General features: G+C 44.0%; 1 protein-coding gene across 7 annotated transcripts in view; it reads left to right on the forward strand.

Annotated features, from left to right (window-relative positions):
• The first annotated feature begins 8,452 nt into the window (after nt 1-8,452).
• LOC119164575 (uncharacterized) overlaps nt 8,453-20,034 on the forward strand; it is a 48,231-nt gene continuing 36,649 nt past the window's right edge. For 3 of the 7 annotated variants that reach the window (XR_012885790.1, XM_075872531.1, XM_075872530.1), the window contains exon 1: nt 8,454-9,551. Coding sequence is in view for 6 of the 7 variants with exons in the window: in XM_075872531.1 (XP_075728646.1) it covers nt 8,680-9,551 (872 nt within the window). In the remaining variant the exon portion in view is untranslated. Of the gene's footprint in view, nt 9,552-20,034 lie in introns of all 7 variants that reach the window. The other 4 variants (XM_075872534.1, XM_075872533.1, XM_075872529.1 and 1 more) reach the window with 3 other exon arrangements.

Raw genomic sequence — 20,034 nt, forward strand, 5'->3', positions numbered from 1 at the left:
GGTGTCGTATTGACGTTCTGGCTTGTAAAGCCGAAAATTTTATTTTTCAAATTATAAACTGTTCATATCTCCCCCCCCCCTTCCCTCCCCGGCACTCGTTCTAGGGTTGGTCCTTTGATTAACACCAGTCACATATCTTTAAAGAAATGCTTGGATATCAACTATTCATAACTCTCATTTAAAGATGTGGAAATGAAATGACGTCACTAAATTACCGATGAGGTGAAATATTAACTTTAAAAGCACAGTAAACGTGACTAAAAAGCTAATTCAACGCTAAAACAATGTACCCTAACTAATAATGTCACCACACTTCTAAAACCTCATGCAATGTATATTGCATACCTGCAAGGTGCAGTTATTCGAGCGCTTTTTGCAGTGAAATTTGGCCATGGAGTTAATCTCGTTCATGGCAGTGCTATTTCTAAATTTGACGTTTGAATATCTAACAAGGTTTACGAGTTTCTTTCGGTGAAATCCGCGTTTTTTTTTTTTTTGGCGATGTAATTGAGCATTTTATGCATTGTGCTGGCACGAAGTTCATTGTAGATGATGCGTTTATAGAGAACACCGTTCAACGACTGTGGTGAAATAGAAACAGCAATTTATGTTCATTCATGCTACACAACTCTCGTGATATGCTCCCAGAGAACAGAAAAACGCATAGCGAAGTACATTACTAACGAACGGAAGAATTAAATATTTCTCGGTCTTTTCATGTTGTTTCTGTAGTCCAATCTACAAACGTTCGTATTAAACGAGCATGACGGTACGAAGGCATGGAATTGGGTTCTGCAGCATGTTGTGACACATGTGCCACTCCAGGTCACCTTTATTACATGACATCGAATCATGATCTATGATTATGTACCTAATCAACGGAGAATAAGAGCTAAGCTCCGGATTCATTATTAATGTTGCTTCAAAGACGAGAAAACAGCATGATTCGAGAGCAATCGAGCGCCCGTTCTCTCTCTCTATTTCGTTGAACTGCTTGTGCCCTGAGATGCCACTTCAATTTCTTTTTGAATAAATGTGGCGATCTGGAAAGTTGTGAGCGCCAAACAAGGCGCTAACAAGAATGAGAGAGACAGGACGGGTGCTTGTGAACGTCGCGTGGAGGCATTAGTTAGCGCTCGAAATTTCCCGATAGCAATGCGCCATTTGGTAGGATTTCAAGTTTTGTTAAAATGTAACGATGACACAGATCATGGGTTTTGTCATGTCATTTGCTACCAATTAAGCAGTGGCTGCGTAATTTGGGTTACCATGAAAATTGTCGCGGCCATATTTCAAGAAGGAAGGAGGCAGAAACGCACCGTTCATGCCATACGTGATCCTTCATCACTCGTGGAAATCAATTTATTCAAGCTGTAACGTGATTGAAGAATTCTGTTACTTCTCGGCAATCAGAGAGGCTTTTAATTCTCCAGTCTCTTTATAAGATATTGCTGCCATCTTTTTCCAACAGGCTTGCAGTTCTGTTGCACCGACATAGCAACACCCATGTTTTTGATGATTTTTTCATTCCCATTCAAAAACTTTTCCATTCATAGTCATTTTTGAAGCGCATAAGAACTGAATTCCTGTCGTTCGTCACCCGTCACTGCGTTCGTCCAGTACACACTGCAAAAGGCTTGATGGCAAAGTCGTTTTCTGTGTTCAAGTTCCTTGTACCCAACCTTTCGCGCTCTTTGTGCACTTCAAGGAATTCAGAAAGACTACAATACAACCTAACGAGCTGTATACCGTGCCGTCGGGACTGGTATGCATGACGCAAATATGTTTCGAGTGGTCTCGCAGTGTTCTGCCATTGTGCTTCGTTCCCTGTTCCGTGAGCTCATGTTTGGTCGACACATAGCGTCGTTGCGGCGCCATTGGTGTTGTGTTCCCGTGTCTTTTCTTATACACAGTGTTCTACGAAGAAATGCCTCTGTGTAGCCGCTGGTGCCGAGGTCATGGATTACGTTTTTGCTTCTTTCCTTCCGTAGCTGTGGTGACAATTGGTGGTTAGATTATCGGTTATTTCTTTACTTATTTTAGCTTTCTCGTTTAGCTAGTTTTCCGTATTCTTGCCCAAGAAAGGTGACCCAGAATTTTTTTTTTCGTGGGAATGACCATAGGTATCTGCGTACATGGTTGCAGCTCCACATTTCCAAGTTGTACGACTCGGACTGCCCTGCCGACGGCCCCTATTCTCTTTCTGCTCTAGCAGCCATGACCGTCACGTTCTTCCAAACCTTCTCCTCCTACCTACTTCTAAACTATTTTCTCCACTCTCCCCTTTCCCTTCAAGGGACTGAGCCGTGGGCTCGCAAGGAAAGATAGTGTCTTTTTGTTTTTCTTCAACCACACATTCATCCATTCAGGGGAAGCTTGCATGCAGTAACTGGTTTGGAAAGCAGGTAAGGTTCACGGAAAGTCACCTCACCTACCCTGATTTGTTCCGGGTCAACGCTCTCGAGGTGCGCCAAAAGAGGCGACAACACGAAAGTCATACTTCGAATTTTTTAGGGCTGTTGGCTCCCCTCGTCAAAAACTCTTTGGACACGCCTGACTGACTGACGGCCTAGGAAGAGCTGTCGGAAATCGAGGCAGCTTGATTTGTTCGACGTGCCACGAGACGCACTGAATAATAAGCCGAGAGGTTGGGATTCGTCGTCAGATATGTTTCCCACACTCTGTGGTGCTTTCAAGTCTTTCACTCCCCTACGCCCTAGCCTGCCTAGCGCTGCAGGCCCTATTCTGCACGTGCGATGCAACGTTATCACACTGTGCTGTGTTGTGCGTATTATTGCATTATGACCTACGTTGTGTTTCTCTCTCGCCGTGTGACGAACTGGACGTGCATCCTTTCTATTTCCTGGGTAGAAAAGAAGGCAGTGTTTGACTTTTTCTCTTTTTCTCCTTCTCGTTTTTTTTTAACTTTATTCGCTGCGCCGTGCTCCCTGCTGGGCTGCAGAAATTAGGCGCCTTCTTCTAACCACTACCCCCCCCCCCCCCCATTTGTGGGATGGAGATGAAGACGACAATTTATTTGGACTGCCCTGATGAGCCAAGATCTCCTAGGAGACAAGACAAGACTGCCCTGGACTGAATGGACATGCAGTCTGTCCATTTACAGTGATCTGCAAGGCGGCTTTCCTGTAAGGTTTATTTTCTAGCCAAAAACTATCGTTCGCAGACTGCTTTTCTCCCTCATTGCGTCTTTACCTCTTCGAATTCCAGCGAATGCACGCGAGTACAACAAAATGTCACCTCTCCAAATTCCAGCAAAGGCACGCGAGCACAAGATCTCAAAAAGGTGAATGGCAAAAACAAAGTGAGCGAGAAAAGCAGTCTCTGAACGAGAGTTTATGGTTGGAAAACTAACAGAAAAGCTGCCTTGCAAATTATTGCAAACTGTCTATTGTTTTCTCCTGCAGAGAATTTTAGGAAGATCACGGCTTAAAACGCGAGCACCGAGACGCTCTGAACCAGCTCTCAGAAGCTCTCATCAAGCTTCCATGATGCTACCTTTAGTGTGTAAATAGTGAACATGAACGTTGCTCTTATCAGCCTGGCTACTCTGCTTGACTTCTACCTGAGACTTAATTGGCTAGCTCCTTCGAACACACCACGAGCAAGCAAAAGGGCACGGAGTTGTAAAGATGAAAATGTGCAACATCACATCGCTTTTATTACGTGACATATTCGTTTTCCGCCGCATTCGCCCGATCGTGTCCACATATAACTTTCCCGTTTTATAGCGACGACACACCGTTGATTGCGGTCACGTCATTGAATGTCATTTAAACAGCGGTTGCATTATTTATTTGCAAATTACTTCTTCATAAAGTATGGTGAAGTAATTTATTATTTGGCCACCTGAGGAGCTTTCTAACTTGACTTATTTTTTATGAAGACTTGAATATAATGTTAAGTTTTATTTGGTTGACTCTGAGCATTACCTTCGCAACAGAAGTACATCTGTCAGCGACAATCATTCTTAACCTCTCCCAGTGCCAGTAGGTCCGTTCAAGTTACGTGATGAAAACCAGTTTACTGAACTATGTCATATATGACATGTCGCTCAAATGTCGGTCTCTGCATTTTTGATGAATCCAGTCGTCTTTTGTAAATTGTCTACTGGCAAGTTTTTTTTTTAAATTTTGTTTTGTTCTTTTTAAAACTGGTGGTCTCAGACAAGCTTATTACGCCTCTCCTCACCACTGGATAGCCGTTGTTACGCGCGGCGCCTGGGCCGACGGGGGAGGGCCGCGTTCTTTTTTCATCAAACAAGTCACTGAAGGGCTGCCAGCCTGCTGTCCGCCGTGTACTGTCCATCTTAGCCGGGAAGTGAGGTGGCATTCCGACACCATAAGACGTTCGACGAGACGACTACAATGGTTTCTTGGTGTCACAGGTACAGTGTGGTGGCCACGCCCCAATCAAAGACCTTGACTTGAGCGAGTGTGAGCGGCACCGTCAGAAATGGTGTGTGTGTCTCGTGATTCAACAGCGCATTCTGGACCCATTCCCTGATTAAGTCAAAACGTACACTTTATAGTGAGCCACCCAGCTCATTCGCCAGAGACCTCTCGCCCTGTCTGTACAGAATGTAATAAATACTCTGTTAAGTTTGCCATCTTACTCCTGAGTGCACATGCGTTTTCTTTTCTGTCTCTCTACACGCCCTTCCTTGCCCCTATTTCTCAACCCTCAGTGCTAGGCAGCAAACCGGATGCCAAGATATGGTTAATCCCCCAGCCTTCCTTTCTCTCTCTTGCCATCTTACTGCCTTGGCATCTTCATCCCGGGTATCCAATGTCTTAAAAGACCGGTACAAACAGACAAGTTAAAAAATCAAACAGATGGTGAATATTTTCTGCAGCATGTTCAGACGCTGCATATAAGTGGTCATCCTCGAAAATTATCAACTTTAACACCGCGGACAGGTGCTGATATACCCTGAGTAGGTTCGACCATGTATTATGCCTCGACGCTTTTAATCTTCATTAAACTTCTCCCTTTCGATTTCATCCTTCGGGGTTTTGTGTAGTTCTTCATCTAACGCCTAACCTCCATGTCCTTCCTCATTTATTCCTCCTCCTCCTTTCATCTAACGCGCTGCATTCGTGCTGCACTGCTACCACTTCATTTCTTCTTTATGTACGCCCTGTTTCGGGCACAATTATAGGCTGCCATCTTGTACTGATAATGATGCCGTTTTCCATCCGTATGAATATTCGCATTGTGCTACGGCGAACTCGCACGCATCAAAACGCTGGGCCATTACATTCAACGTCGTATCACCATAATTATAGCTAATTACGACACAAAAAACAGATAAATTGATAAATTATTCCCGTACTGCTAGCATATCAGAAATGAAATCTAACCTTGACCTACCCAATTTAACTGTCCGGAGGAAACTGGCGCGACTGCATTTTTTTTTCATAAGATATTTTTTCACAATCCATCAATGAAGCAAGACCTCATTTCACAACCGTCATACCACTCATCGCGCATTGATCACCAGCATAAGGTTGCCATTCCGTTAGGCCGCACCAAATTCTTTTCAGCAGCCTTCTTACCGAAAACAGCCGCCGATTGGAACCACCTTCCCTCTTCCGTTGTAACAATAACAGACCCTTTGTTATTCAAGACTGCAATTTCTCAGCAATGCTTGTAACTATACGCAGTTTCCATTATCTATCTTTGTCTTGTATATGCTTGAATACTTACTTATACATTTTTAGTTGACTTATGTTGCCTTCCTGATTTGCGCATCTGACACTTGTTTCTTTATTTTGTCTTTTTTTTTCTTGTGTGTTACAAATGTTGTGCCCACCCCCTCTGTAATGCCCTACGGGCCCTGAGGGTATTCTAATAAATAAATAAATAAATAAGCCTAAGACGGCAGTGTCTATGCTTTACTGTAACTGTTACATTTATTTTTGTCAATTTGTCCAATATGTCATTTCATGCAGCGGCCGCCGAACTCGTTCCGCTGTTCATAGTGGTACTCTCGGTCTCTGAAGCTGGATGAAGATAACTAAGAAGCCTGGTTTTTACTGGCTACATAAAATGTGAAACGAAGCTATAAATCACGATGAAAAAGAAGACAAATCTGTGAAAAGTCAGTACTGGCGCATAAATGGCGCGCCGATTGCGCCGACGAAAAACGTCGGCGGCGGCGGCGCGGCGAAAACTATCGGCGGCGGCGCGCCGACCAGTCGGCGCACACCTCTACTCCTCAGTGTCCTCACTCCGCGCCACTAGAGTGAACTAGAATAGGTTGAGTGGCGCGACCACCGCTGTTTTCCTGAAGCTCCGTACGCGGTTGCGATAGAGGGCGCTACGAGCAATCCGGCTTGGTCGCGCATCGCTCGCGCGGTCGTGCGTTGCCGGGCTTCTGCGCCTTTGGCGACACGTGCGACGGCCAGTTTCTTACCGGTGTACGGCTATAGATTTATACTGTCAGAGTAGCATTAAAAATGGTGTTTCCACACGATAATCAGGCTTTCGCCTCATAATATTGCCCCTAAATGTGGCTGCACTGGTTTCGCGGCTCTGAGCGTCTGCTACGGTGACGCGCGAATGCGCCCCTTGCGTAGGTTCTTCGCGATTCCGTTTTTTTTTTTTAGTCTTTTTACCAATTGAGAGAAACTGTCAAGTTCGCGTGCTGTCCGTCTCATTGTGCATGGCCGCAGTAAAGCGAAGCTGTAAATAGCAGTTCAAATTGGAATGAATGTCGTGAGCGAAAGCTACACGTGTGCTTTTGTCACGACGCTTCGGCTACGGGAAGGAATGCTTTAAATAACGATGCTAATAGAAAACTGCTTTTTCTTACACCCATATTAAAAGGACAACAGCGATGTCTGCATCCCTTAGCTTTTTATTGGATCAGCAGCAAATATACAAATATCGTTCAATGTGTAGAAACAAGCAGCGGTAATTTAGCCAAAGGATAAAGCCATGCATAAACCAACGTGGTTTTTTCCACCTGTCAACAGCATATTAAATGTGTTTACAGACATGACAAAATAAAAATAAAGATGTTTAAAACCGGCTGCTATATACAAAGAAATATCAGTCACACACACTATGCATAAAGATACATTTTAAAGGAAAACAAAATAAAAATAAAGATGCTTAAAACTTATTGCTTTACATATATACAAAGAAGTATCACTGTTACACTGGCTATGTACACAGATAAACATCAAAGTACAAAAAAATCACTGTAAATACTATGTACAAAGAAAACTGTTACAGGTATGTAACAGGACGAGGAGCACTCAGCTGTACGGGAATCCTACACGCACCTACGGAGCTTTAGGTGCTGCAGCCTCCTGCGCCGTTCTTCCTTAGCTCTATTGATTCCTTTAACCAAAAAGTGCAATCGAGTGACAACATAAAATTTTACCAGATGAGACTTCACTGCTTTTGCATGTTGAGCACAGCCAAGGGGTCTCCCTTCAACTCTGACCAGATGCAGCACATCTAAAATGCTTTCACTGCGCAGTTCATTAGTGCTGAAGCAGTCTGTAAATGTGTCTTCTAAATAGCTAACGAAGTCAAACAGCTCCTTAGACGGGTACAACAAATTACCTTTGTCGCAAAAGTTCGTAAAGGCCAAACACTCATGTTCCTTCCCTTCTGAAGCTGGAACAAGCAGTGCATCCTCACTTCTGCACACACTTTCTAGCAACATATCCAGCCATGTAATATGCTAGGCGAGAGTCACTTTTTTTCCCACAAGGCTTTAATGCTCAGTTGGGGCAGCAATACTGTCATGGCAGGCAGCGCTTTCTATCACGTCAAGATCTCCTTGAGCGACGTGGTCATCAATTGTTTGCTGCAGGCTTGTTGCATCTGCCGAGTGTGCATCTCCAGTGTCGAACAGTGATGTAAGCACCAATGGTGTAACGCTCGCACCGTGCACTGGCTTAGCTAGGCTATAGTAGCTCAGGCAGTTGACAGCAATTAAGAACTGCTCTGGGGTCGGATGGTCATTACAGCCCGACGACTGCCGCACAACTCCAAACAAGTTCTCGAGTGGATCTTGGCTTAGGTTACTTGTCATCAAATACCTGTAGCTTAGTTCTGTGGTAACATAGTCCAGTAAAGAAAGCACACTGGACAGCGTAATCCTCAGGCCAGTAGCTGTCTGCTTGCTAAGGAACCCGACGCCCTTGCCGACATGCTGCTCCCACTTGTCAATGTAGTCTAGAAAACTGGAGAGCGCAGAACTACCACTTGAGTGCGGCCAAAGAGCCTCGGACTTGAATCTAGAGGTCATCAGTTTGATGAAAACACGCAGTCCCCGTCGCCTTCGCTGCAAATTGCAATGGCCCGGCGGCGGACGCGGAGGAAATTTCCAAGCTGCTTCGATCGCAGCGCCCCCACGCTAACTTTCCGCAGTTCGGGCTTCGCCAGGAAGCGTAGGCGGCTCCCGGCGATCGCGCCACTCGACCTCTTCTAGTACACTCTAGCGCCACGGTCCTTCCTCCGTGCTCCGCGCCCATCCCGCCCGCGTTATCACAAAATCTCCGAAACTGCAGTACTTGTGTCGCCCTGTTGTGGTCTCTCGCTTGTTACGTCTCATAGAGGCACTGCGCCGTGTCGCCTGTAGGCAGACAGAAATTAGGTGCCTTCTTCCTTTTCCTTATGTACAACTAACGTCTCTTAGACATGGGACGCCCGCGCGTCATAAGAACTCCGTCGGAGGAGCGCGAGTTTCAGCTTCGACGCAAGGAAATGAGGCGAGTCCGCCTTCTTAACCAGACCGAGGAACAGCGTGCCATCATGCGTTCGAAGCAAGCCGCATTGCAACGCCGTAGGCGCCAGGACGCCACGCTTCGGGAGCGCGAGAATGAAGCACGACGGCGACTCCGAGCGGACCCTGTGATTAGGCAGCTGGAAGCGGCCAAACAGCGTGCGAGACGCGCAGACGAGGCGGTGCGTCTGCGAGAGGCAGAGGCGAGATGGAGGCGACGTCAGAACCCCGAAGTTCGGCAGCTCGAAGCGGCAAAACATCGTGAACGACGTAAAGACATAGCAGTGCGTCTGCGAGAGGCAGAGGCGAACTGGAGGCGACGTCAAAACACCGAAGTTCGGCAACTCGAAGCGGCGAGACATCGTGCCCGCAGGGAAGATCCGGAGGTGCGCCTACGAGAGGCACAAGGTAATCGACGGCGCCGACAGAACCTAGAAGGCGCGATAAGCGTTGCACAACAGTATGACTACGAGGCATCTCGGGGATTAGAGACCGGGGAGGACTGGCAATCGCGGCTGAGGCAACGAACGCAACTATCCAACGAGCGGTATGCGTGTTGTGACGTTTGCTTTTGCCTCGCCCGAGAACAAGACCTATCGCCCGTCAACAGCGCTCAGCTGCCCTTGCTAATTGCCGAATTTCCGGACGAAGAAGTGGACTCCTTCTTGCTGTGCTCGTTGTGTCATGCCGCAATTAGAGCGGATGCAATTGGTGCGCCTTCTCGAAGCAACGGCTACGCCCATCCCGCTAATACCGCAGGTTTATGTGAAGATCACTTTTTCTGCAGGTAAGAGGGTGCGCCACAGTTGTGTAGATGTCTTGACAGGTCTCGCATGGCCACGTGTACTGGTGCTTCAGACAGCACCATACTTGTTGGCATGGTAATGCTGAGTTGACGGTAGCGATGGCAATTGCGGCAGCTTTGTCATCTCTGAAATTCACAAATGATGTGTACCGTTTCACCCCTCGGAAGTCTCAACTTATGTAACACAAGACAGTATTTAGTTGCCTGTCAGATGTGGGAATTTTCGAAGTAGTAAACAAACTTCTGAAAGCGAGGTAACTTGTTTGGTAGGTTTGTGCGGCCACACGCATACAAAATGTCTATTTAGTATAGCGTATATGTAACATACTTAAAATCAGTTTTAATGCGCGTGTAGTGACACAAGCCACTTTATGACATTGAAACCAACTTGTTTTTGATGCTAACAAACGACAACCACCTGCATGACGACTTTGTGTTGGTTTCCATGGTGTCTTCTTGCAGACCTTTTCCGCAAAAAGAAAGAGCACTTCCCTTATCGACTTGCACTGCCGTTCATAAAGACAAAACTAAAGAGGTCTGCCAAGATCTGGAGCTTCGAGTGGTGTCCTTTCTGGAACACTAAGGTCCAATTCGAAAATGTCAGTACAGACCTTGATGGCAAGGTCTATGGGCACACTTGTGTAAAGCAACTTTGGCTCAGAGAAGCTGTGGAGACTATAAAAGACAAACTCAAAAAGAAGTTCCCATGCGTTTTATATGGGATTCCTTGTAATCGGTAAAGCTATTATGTGAAAACGAAGCACGGGGAATGAATGCGCTAGTATAGCTCGCAGCGTACATAAGCCATGGCATCGACTGGAATGATTCAAAGTTAATAGGAAAAGTAGAGAACAAAACAGCTAGGCTTCTTCTAGAATCTCTGTATATTCAGGCAACCGGTAACATGCTAAAATGCAACTTATGTAGCCAAGCTGTCCGTGCTATGCACTACATGTTTACGTCACATCATTAAGCCCATGTAACCCTGAAAACTATTTCTTTTACAGTGAAAGCTGTTATCGGATCACAACTCGGGTCCCGCACAGCTCCGGTAGTTGTTCCTCGCCACCACCAGCTTCCGTAACACATCGCACTAAACTAAAAAAAAAAAGAAACCTGGTACAGTGGGGCTCGAACTCGGGTCCACTAGGTGCCAGCCCAGTATTCTACCACTTAGCCACGCCGGTGCTTGGGACTTGTTGGCAAACGTGCCTTAGGCAGGCTTGATGTCGGTAAAGTAATCGCGTTAATACGACTCGTAAAGCGTTTTAAAACGGCGAAAAAACAAGCAGTCGTCGCACAATGCGAAAAGCGTAATGAGGGGGTGGTCCAATGCTCCAACCCGAAGCTTGTTTTTGTTCAGCTTTAAACTGTGGCGCATACCCACTTCAGGCATAATTCTTCATTGTCGTCAGCCACTGCATGAACCATTGGCTCGAAATTCCTCGCACTTGTTTAGTGGATACCACGCTTCTAAAAAAAATGCCGAAAAATAGCATAGTAAATGCCAGCCTGCGACCCTAGAAGCTTTATTAATGCCGTAGTGGGCATCAAGCAAGTGGGCTTGCTGCAGTTACCCAATGAGTATTTATAAAAGGCTCTGAAAGGCCGCTTTTCCAACTTTTGCTGTGACTGTGCCGCAGAGCGCGGGTTCGAATCCCGGATGCGGCGGCTGCATTTCCGATGGAGGCGGAAATGTTGTAGGCCCGTGTGCTCAGATTTGGGTGCACGTTAAAGAACCCCAGGTGGTCTAAATTTCCGGAGCCCTCCACTACGGTGTCTCTCATAATCATATAGTGGTTTTGGGACGTTAAACCCCACATATCAATCAATTGCTGTGACTGTGTGCTGCGCCTTTTGTGCAAGCCTGGCGTTTTTTTGAACAAGGCCTCCGTAGCAGGGTCGAAATGTCATAGGTATGTTTTTATTTAAACGACTGGTTGGTGCATACTATTTCCTACCAACACAAGGTAAGGTGTGCTGATACAGACACAAGCGTAGCGCACTGCATAAATGTCAACTTTTATGTGATATGGAGCACTACTGCAGTAAAGAAGGCATACACAAAAACTTGTATGTGCGCAGATAGAGTAGTGTCGCCTGGTAATCATGCACAGAGCTTGGCGATTGAAATGCAATGCCCAGAGTACATGGCTTCTGGCTGTGAGACATTCTGGCAGACTGGATGCCTCCAGGTAGCATGAAAGAAAAATATTGGTCAGTGGCCAAGTCAGGAAGAGATCACATGCTTTAGAATGCCAGCAGGCAAAAAAAGAGTGTTTCTTGCTCGCCATCATGGCTACTAACGGTGCTAACTACTGTGAATTGCCGAGCAAGCAGTCCCATCCGAGCAAGCACCCACACCACCCCCTTTTTCGGGAAATCGGAAATAAGCATCGATGTCCGAGCCAGGTCCCTGTGCCTTCCCTGCAGTCACTTTTTTTTTGTTTCAGGACGAGCATTACTTGTGCAAAATTTACAGCAACTACACAGAAAGTCTATCAAATTTTATGAAACTTCGTTGTCATGCGGCTGGTCATATATATCTATCTGGATGCTGCTTCAATGCTGACACTTGTGTCAGTTCAGCCTCATTGACATAATCAAGAAAAGAAATTGACTTAAGATTGTTGGTGTGATTGTTCCTGGTTGCGTCCAATGCTAAAGAGTCGTTTGCTGAGTTTCTTGGTGAAGAAGGGGAATAAAATGCAGCAGATCCCAAGCACCTTAGGAAGCAATGTTACGCGAAATTCGTGGAGGGAAGCTGACTGTGTTGTAATCTTTTCATTGAGCGAAATATTGCTAAACGACGCTAAAGATATGTACAAATGCACCCTCAGACATATGTTAAACAGTCGCATCTTTACTGTTGCATAATAATGGCAACACCAACATGGGTATTAGCAACAGCAGACGTGGTAAGCTGATATCTAACACTTCTGCCAGTGAGGATGGCGGTCCTGGACACTGCTAGATTAGCTTCAGTGTATGGTACTTCAGTACAATTGTCGTTAATCCGACGTGACGGCTGTATGACAGAAGCACGTATATGTTCTTCATAAGATTGAATAGCCAACACAGTTACCGCAGTTGACGTTACATGAACATTACGGTCTGCTTGAAAAGCAGTTTTGATTCTGAAACTGTCTGTCCATCTACACATCTGTCTGTCTATCCATCTATTCCAGCGCCCTTTCATTCATCTGTCCGTCCGTTCATGTGTCCATCGTTTATACTAGTTGGCGACTTAATCGTAGACATTACGGACCCTAGGACCTATAGTTTTGCCCACTTGTTGTCATTCATTTTGTGGAGACTTACTGTTTTTTCTGGGTGCTATCAAATTAAAATTACCAATGGCTGTTTGTGTCGGTCTTTCGTTGATAGAAACTGTCAATCATCTTTAGTGCATTGTGCTTAACTACAGTTGATCTTAACCCGACTTGATGGCCGTATCGAGGGGCACATACCCACGTACCGGCCACTGGTAGAATACCGCTACCAGTAGCATACCAACGCCCGCATGCCAGTGTTTCGGCCACTGTCTGGCCGAAAGTGTTTGACGTCGTACACGATGGGACTGTTGCATTATTTGGGTCATGAAAGGCGAGTCGTGTTCATGAAATCGTCTTACCCTACCATACTAATTTTAGTTTACCCCAAGTTAAGAAACTTACGGGGGTGATCACGAAAGCACCCGAGCGTAGGCGGCTAGACAAATAGACGGCACAAGTTCTTGCAGTACTCAAAGAAATGCTTTGCATTTAAAAACAGTGAAAAAATATAGCAGTTCATGAGAAACACAACTGGGCATTTTTTATCTTTAGTGGCTCTTCCACTGCCCTCTTGAATTTCGGTCCAGGACTGAGGAAGCGCCCCCTCTCATATCTAGTTGAATTGTCTCTTACCATAGAGGGGGCACTTGCTATGTATTTTATGGTAACTTTGAGAAGTTCGAATGTAGATCTGTTGAATTTAATCGAGTTAAGTTCTCCTGTTCACAGTAGAATGGAAGCAGAAGTTAAAAGCCGCGGGGCCTGACAAATTCTCCTGCTCCTGCAACAGCTCAGCATGTAGGCCGTATATGTAGCACACAAATCAATATAAAAATCTGTACGTACAGATTCAACGGAAATTGTCACAAAAGAAAACAAGTACATATGTACACACAAAAAAGTAGAAAAATGCAACAGTCAATATATGAAATGTCGTGTGTACAGGAAAACTATGAAAACTTTGACATAATAGCAATAAAGAGTGTTTTACTCTAAACAACTAAATCTGAGATAAGGACAGAGAAATTGACAATATATAATGTACTTTTGGTCAAGCGAACTGATATTGCGAGAAATGAGAAATGTTTTGAACAAATAATTCGAATCTTCCATGATGTCGTCGCCATGAAATTCGCAATGTCTATTAAGAAGTGTTTCTTATTGTTATTAATTGTTTCTTATAGTTCAATCTTACTTTCGGTGTTCGCAAGTGATGCTGTAGCGTGGATTAGTGGCTACACCTATAACCTAACATGTTCAGTTTGGTTTCATGTATTTAGTGGTACACCTGATTGGCTTTTAACATATAATACTTCATTAATAAAGGCTTGGTTCAAAAGTTTTTTAAAGGTCTACGATAAACCTCAAATGCACATAGGACTATTTTTTGTGGCAATATCAGGTTGTTATAATTTCTTTGAGTGGTGATGCCTCATATACCCCATAAAGTGGACAGGGGGATGACCGCCAGTGTAGTATGGTTGGTAGAGCACTGGGTGCATTATTCAAGGTAGCATGCTTATTTCCTGCCAGCAGCAAGTTATCTTTTCGGCACTTTACTTCTTTGAATATACATAATACAATTAGCATTTTCTATATTTTTTTTTACTTTCTTGTCTTCTAGTTGTAACTGACATTGCCATTTGTTATTGTAATGTGCTAATATATGTGCAATAATAGATTTGGTACTCCGCACAATAATCGAATTTTCACTCGTAAGAAGTCATGCAAAGAAGGCCATGATCGCGCAGGACTGGACGGCGTCTGCTAAAAATGCATGTAAATTCAGATTTGTGGCACGAAAACGTTCCACAGCAGTCTTGGGTCTGGTAGTAGCCTAAAGCTTCGTATATTTTGCATAATGACTCTCGAACATCTGCATGTGACTGCCATCTATTATTTTTTTCTTCTCTTCTTGCAAAGTCACTCAGAGTTTGCAGTAGTGTACTTGGCCCCAGATAGCTGGTGGTGGCTCAACATGACCATTGCGATATAAAACATCACTGATGTCGATGTTTTTCTCACGCGCACTGGGTTCATCGTAGTGCATTTCGACCTGTATATGCAGCAACCGTCATTTTTTTAGCTTTTGTGGGTGACATAGCTTGACAAAGTCTGGTATTGTGCTGTTATGCTTTGTTCCTGATAAGTGGTGATCATCACCATTTGTGCAGTGTCACATGCTGCATTGTGACTGCAGCTTTGAGAAGCTTTGTACTAACTAAGCTTTTCTAAAGCTTCTCCCATGTTCTTTGTTTTTTGTATGGCTATGGGATGACGGACAAGCCAAGTCCAACGTACTGCCATCGGCGGGGTTTGGGCAAGTCACCATTAAGATCTGGCGTGAGCCCTGCCGTGGTGGTCTAGTGGCTATGGTACTCGACTGCTGACCCGCAGGTCGCGGGATCGAGTCCCTGCTGGGGCAACTGCATTTCAGGGGAAAATGCTGTCGGCTCGTGTGCTCAGATTTGGGTGCACGTTGAAGAACCCCAGGTGGTTGAAATTTCCAGAGCCCTCCACTATGGCGTCTCTCATAATTATATAGTGGGTTTGGGACGTTAAACCCTACATATCAATCTGCCCTACATGAAACCCTACATCACATCTGGCGTGCGTGGAATTAATGAACAGCTCAGTTAACTGTGAGCCTTTAAAGTGGATAAGGCTGGCCAAGTGAACAGCCTTGCACTACAGGAATAATTGCAAGCTACCTGACTGCATCTGTGCCCACTGGCTTATAGGTAGCTGATGAATGTCTGTTACGATGGTGTAGCAATGGTTGGCTACTGGCCCGAAGGCTGTGGGTTTGAAGCCCGAAGCCGGTGGTGGGCGAATTTTATTGGAGGCCAAATGGTGTACTGGCGATGTCAATGCATGTTAAAGAACACCAGATGGTGGAAATTTGTGGAGCCCTCCACTACACCACCCCTCATAATCATATCGGGGTTTTGGGACGTTAAACCCCGGATGTCAGGTATCTCGTCAAGTCATAATCAGAAACAAGTGTTTGGGGCAAGGAAATATGCCAGTTTTTTTTCATAATGATGATCTTGATCACCCTGTCATGTCCACTGAAGGCTTCACCTATTGATCTATGACCCATTCCATTCCAGCATGACCTGATTCCACTATATGCTTCCAAAGTTACTTTCGTCCCTCAATTTAGCTCTTTGCTGTCCTCAGCTTCTCTACCCATTGCTTGCACCTCACATCATGGAGGCACAAATGGCCGTCACTTTGCAGTTGTGTTTTTGCTTTTGTTTTGTAAACAGAATGGATTGTTGGTAACTTTGTCAGCCAATTTAAATTAGTTACCCTAGAAAGCTCACGGCGGTGAAGTGTCACAGCCGAACGCTTGCGAAACTTTGTCTTGCGGCAAAACAGCTACAGGCCACACAAAGTCTAACGGAGTCGAAAAAATGAAGCTTAGAGAAATTTGTATAGTACCCGTCATTCCCATGCTCGCTGAAGCCTCGTGCATTCCATCTCCCTTATACACTAGTGCTGTTTTTCCCTCTTTGCATTGTTACGAAATGGTAAATTGCAGATACACAAGCCCTTGAAACAAGAGCACACCTCAAGAAATAGACGGTGGCGCCAGGTTCTTGTCTAGGTATTATTGTGAGAAACAGCTCTATAGCTGATACATTCTTAAAGGAAACATCTTTTTGAGCTGATGCATGTCTGCACAACAGCGTAGGCTATACAAGTGCATCCTGTTTGAAATTTTTAGAATTGCTTGTTCGTGGTAGTTATCTGATATGAACGTACTTTTGAAATACTAAGTCTTTGGTGGCAAGAACTTTCGACTATTCGTAAGTCGGTCTAAAATACCCCATGAAGCGATTGTCATCCCTTTTTGTGCTCTAAACTGGTCAAAAATGAGCTATCACCGACTAGCCCAGATTTTCCTTCTCAATAGACAGAATGTTCGTCTGACAGCTTGGCTACAATTTCAGAGTCTGCTTTCAATATAATTTTAATCAAGAGTCTGAAGGAATCCCATCTGGTTGGGTACAAACACATAGTGGAGTAACACAAAAATGCCTACGAAGGTAAAATGCACGCAAATTTTAAAAATATGTTACATGCAATCAACTGCCGTGGCACTGGTGGAATATTTGAACCCTCGGTGATCACTTTCTCTGTTTTATTTTGTGGCAGAAATTAATTATAAGGAGACTGTGAGAAGTGAACAAATCGAAGTAGCGTTACTGAACAGAAGAAAATGAGCGAGTTCATCTGATTAGTTTACCATTTTCCCATAACCAATGGATGTCTCAAAACCTATTAGCAGAATTACACAAGTGGGATAGCTTCTAAAAAAAAGAACCAAAAGTAAGCCGTTTAATATTAAGTTGATTGCCTGTTACAAAAAATTATGTTACGCTGTAAACCCGGCAATTAAAAGCTGCAAAATGTTTGCTTCTCAAATAAAGCAGCAGGTACTAATGCTACACTGAAATGGGAAATTGTAAACTGCTTTCTAAACAGGAATTCTCAACACCAAGTATCCAGAATTATAATCAACAACTCCCTTATTGACATAGCGGACACTTTCTGCTCCTACTTTTTGTTGACGCACCCTCTCCTACTTAGACGTCTCCCTAATTCTTTCTTTCTCTATCCCACCACTCATGAAGAAATACATTGTCATTAAACGCCTCTAATCCACTGGTTCAGAAATTGATGAAGTCCTGCTTGCTGATATCAAATTAATTTTGCACCTGATTTCCGATGTTCTGTGTTTCATTACGAATTCAATATTTTTAATGAGCCTGTCTGGCATATTTCTTAATGAGCTACAATAATCGTAGTTCTTGAAAAAGGCGATAGCACAATGATTAATAATTACCGACCCATTTGCATTCTGCCCCTTTTTTTTGTTAAGTTCTCGAGGAGTTAATTGGAGTACGCCTATCAGATTACCTTGATAAATTTAATATTTTGTCCTCTTGTCAGTTCGGCATTCGCAATCGTTTTTTTTTACTGATCTGGCACTCGTGCATCTAACCGATCGACGGAAATAAATAATGGACAAAGGTTTATTTGCAGGATCAATATTCATTGATCTAACAGAAGCATTCCACAGTTTAAATGATAGTATTCTTTTTATTAAACTTAAAGGGTGATAGTATTCTTTTTATTAAACTTAAAGGGATCGGTGTGTGTGGCCCTGCTTTAGCGCTACTAAAAAGCTACCTACATAACCGAGTTCAACTTGTGTTAATTTCTAATGTATACTCTAAAGAATTATCTACTAACATTTGCGTATATTCTAAAGAATTATCTACTAGCATCGATGTCCCTCAACGACCCATTTTGTGAGCACTGCTATTTTTTTTTATCTTTAATAATGATCTTCCTGACTGTCTGTCCTCCACTAATTCCATTTTTGTATTCCGATGACACTACCTTATTTTACTTCTGACCAAAGCATTTCACTTCTCGTTGACAAGCTAAGCACTAATTTGAAAATTGTTTCAAGTTGGTGCATTGCTAACTTGTGAACTATTAACGCAATCAAGACTAAACTTGAAGTATATTCATCACATCAAAAATATTCAGCATGCTTTCTTTCTTTGATTTTCATCTCGCACTCTATGTATTAAGGGGTATAGTAAAAAAAGTGTAAATTTTTATCGGCAGAATCTGCGATGGTCGAGTGCCACATCTGGGACACTTGGCATGGATTGACCCATATATATATACATCGACTGAATAATATACACTGATATACACCGATTATTTTCACATTTTATTCATGGAGATACATGCGCGGGTGTTCAGACGTGTTGTAGTCAAAAGTGGCCTCATTTTTTTTTAGTTGGATGCTTCTATGGTATTAACGAGGAGTGGGTGACGTAACAATGTACAGACTTTTCCCACAGTGCTTCATGCACCTGCAAGGAGTTCTGGGATTGCTTGAAAATTATCTGTTGCGGCATTAAGACCATACCATCGCCTGCATACAGCTGTACAAAAATCTAATTCGCATATGCATCCAAGCTGACATAAAACAGCTTTGAATGTCATTGGTGCATGTGCACCAGCTAATAGCGGAGTTTGCAGGTATAAAACCAGAAGCTGCCTGAGGGAGCCCGCAATCATGAATGGCACTGAAATGTCGGGCACCGTTATATTCCATTTTAGTTTATTATCACTCCATATCTAACCTAACCGTCGAATCTTTGGGTGCTGTCTTCAGGTTCTTTAAATTTCCCTGTTTGCTTCACAACATGTGTTGGGCGCTCATAATAACAAGAATGGGGACATTTATACAGTGCGTCTGAATGCTGTGCGCCGAACTTTGCGAATTTGAGCTGGAATAATGTCAGATGAACATAAAAGCGTATATTTTGTGCCCTAATGGTACGTGCATAATTGCACTGCTTTTCATTCTTACAGTACCGGGAATCATACCTTTCCATTACTGTTTTACAATACACAGTGTTCTGCATCTCTAACGTGCCTGGATAAAGCTAACCTGTCGTGCCTTCAAAAAAAAAAAATACCACACGAACATATCTATCCACAAAGTAGAGAGTGAATAGTGATGTCTGCAGCTGTGCACCACTCAGCCACAGCCAGCAGCCGAGTGGCCGCGCCACCACCCAGGATCGATACATTCTGCAACACTTTCAGGTGCTAAACATTCAATTACTTGTTGCGATGCATGTCTCTATAAACTCATAACTAGTGACACCCGTGAACGATTTTGCGTTTGTGAAGGCAATTCCAGCACAAAGAGCCTTTACTCAAAAGCAAAAGGCTGGGAAGCCACGAGCTTGCAGTGCGTACACTGAGGAGTTGGCCAAGTAATATAGACGACTGCAGCGGACGATGCACTTGTTTCGACTCTGAACAAAGCGGAGGCGAACGAGTGCATCGAGGCACTCTAAGAGTCGCTGAGGGCGCCCTTTTGTCGCTAATCTCGGAAGCTGCCATGTAGAAAGACTGAAAGCTGATAAGAAGGAGTCTGATAATAAAGGTAATAAAAGTAAGAAATGATAATAAAGGGACTGATAATAACAAGGGCGAACAATGCATTACCGTGCCTTCTATACCCCTACATGATAGCAAGGTTAGGTTCTTAAATTTATTATGTTGGAGAGTACACGTGCGATGTATCAAGGTTTTTTCATTGTACAAAACATCAACTTATCTGCCTTTGCTTGCCATAGTGTGGT

This window comes from Rhipicephalus microplus, chromosome 8 (assembly GCF_043290135.1).
Source record: "Rhipicephalus microplus isolate Deutch F79 chromosome 8, USDA_Rmic, whole genome shotgun sequence".
Lineage (NCBI taxonomy): Eukaryota > Metazoa > Arthropoda > Arachnida > Ixodida > Ixodidae > Rhipicephalus > Rhipicephalus microplus.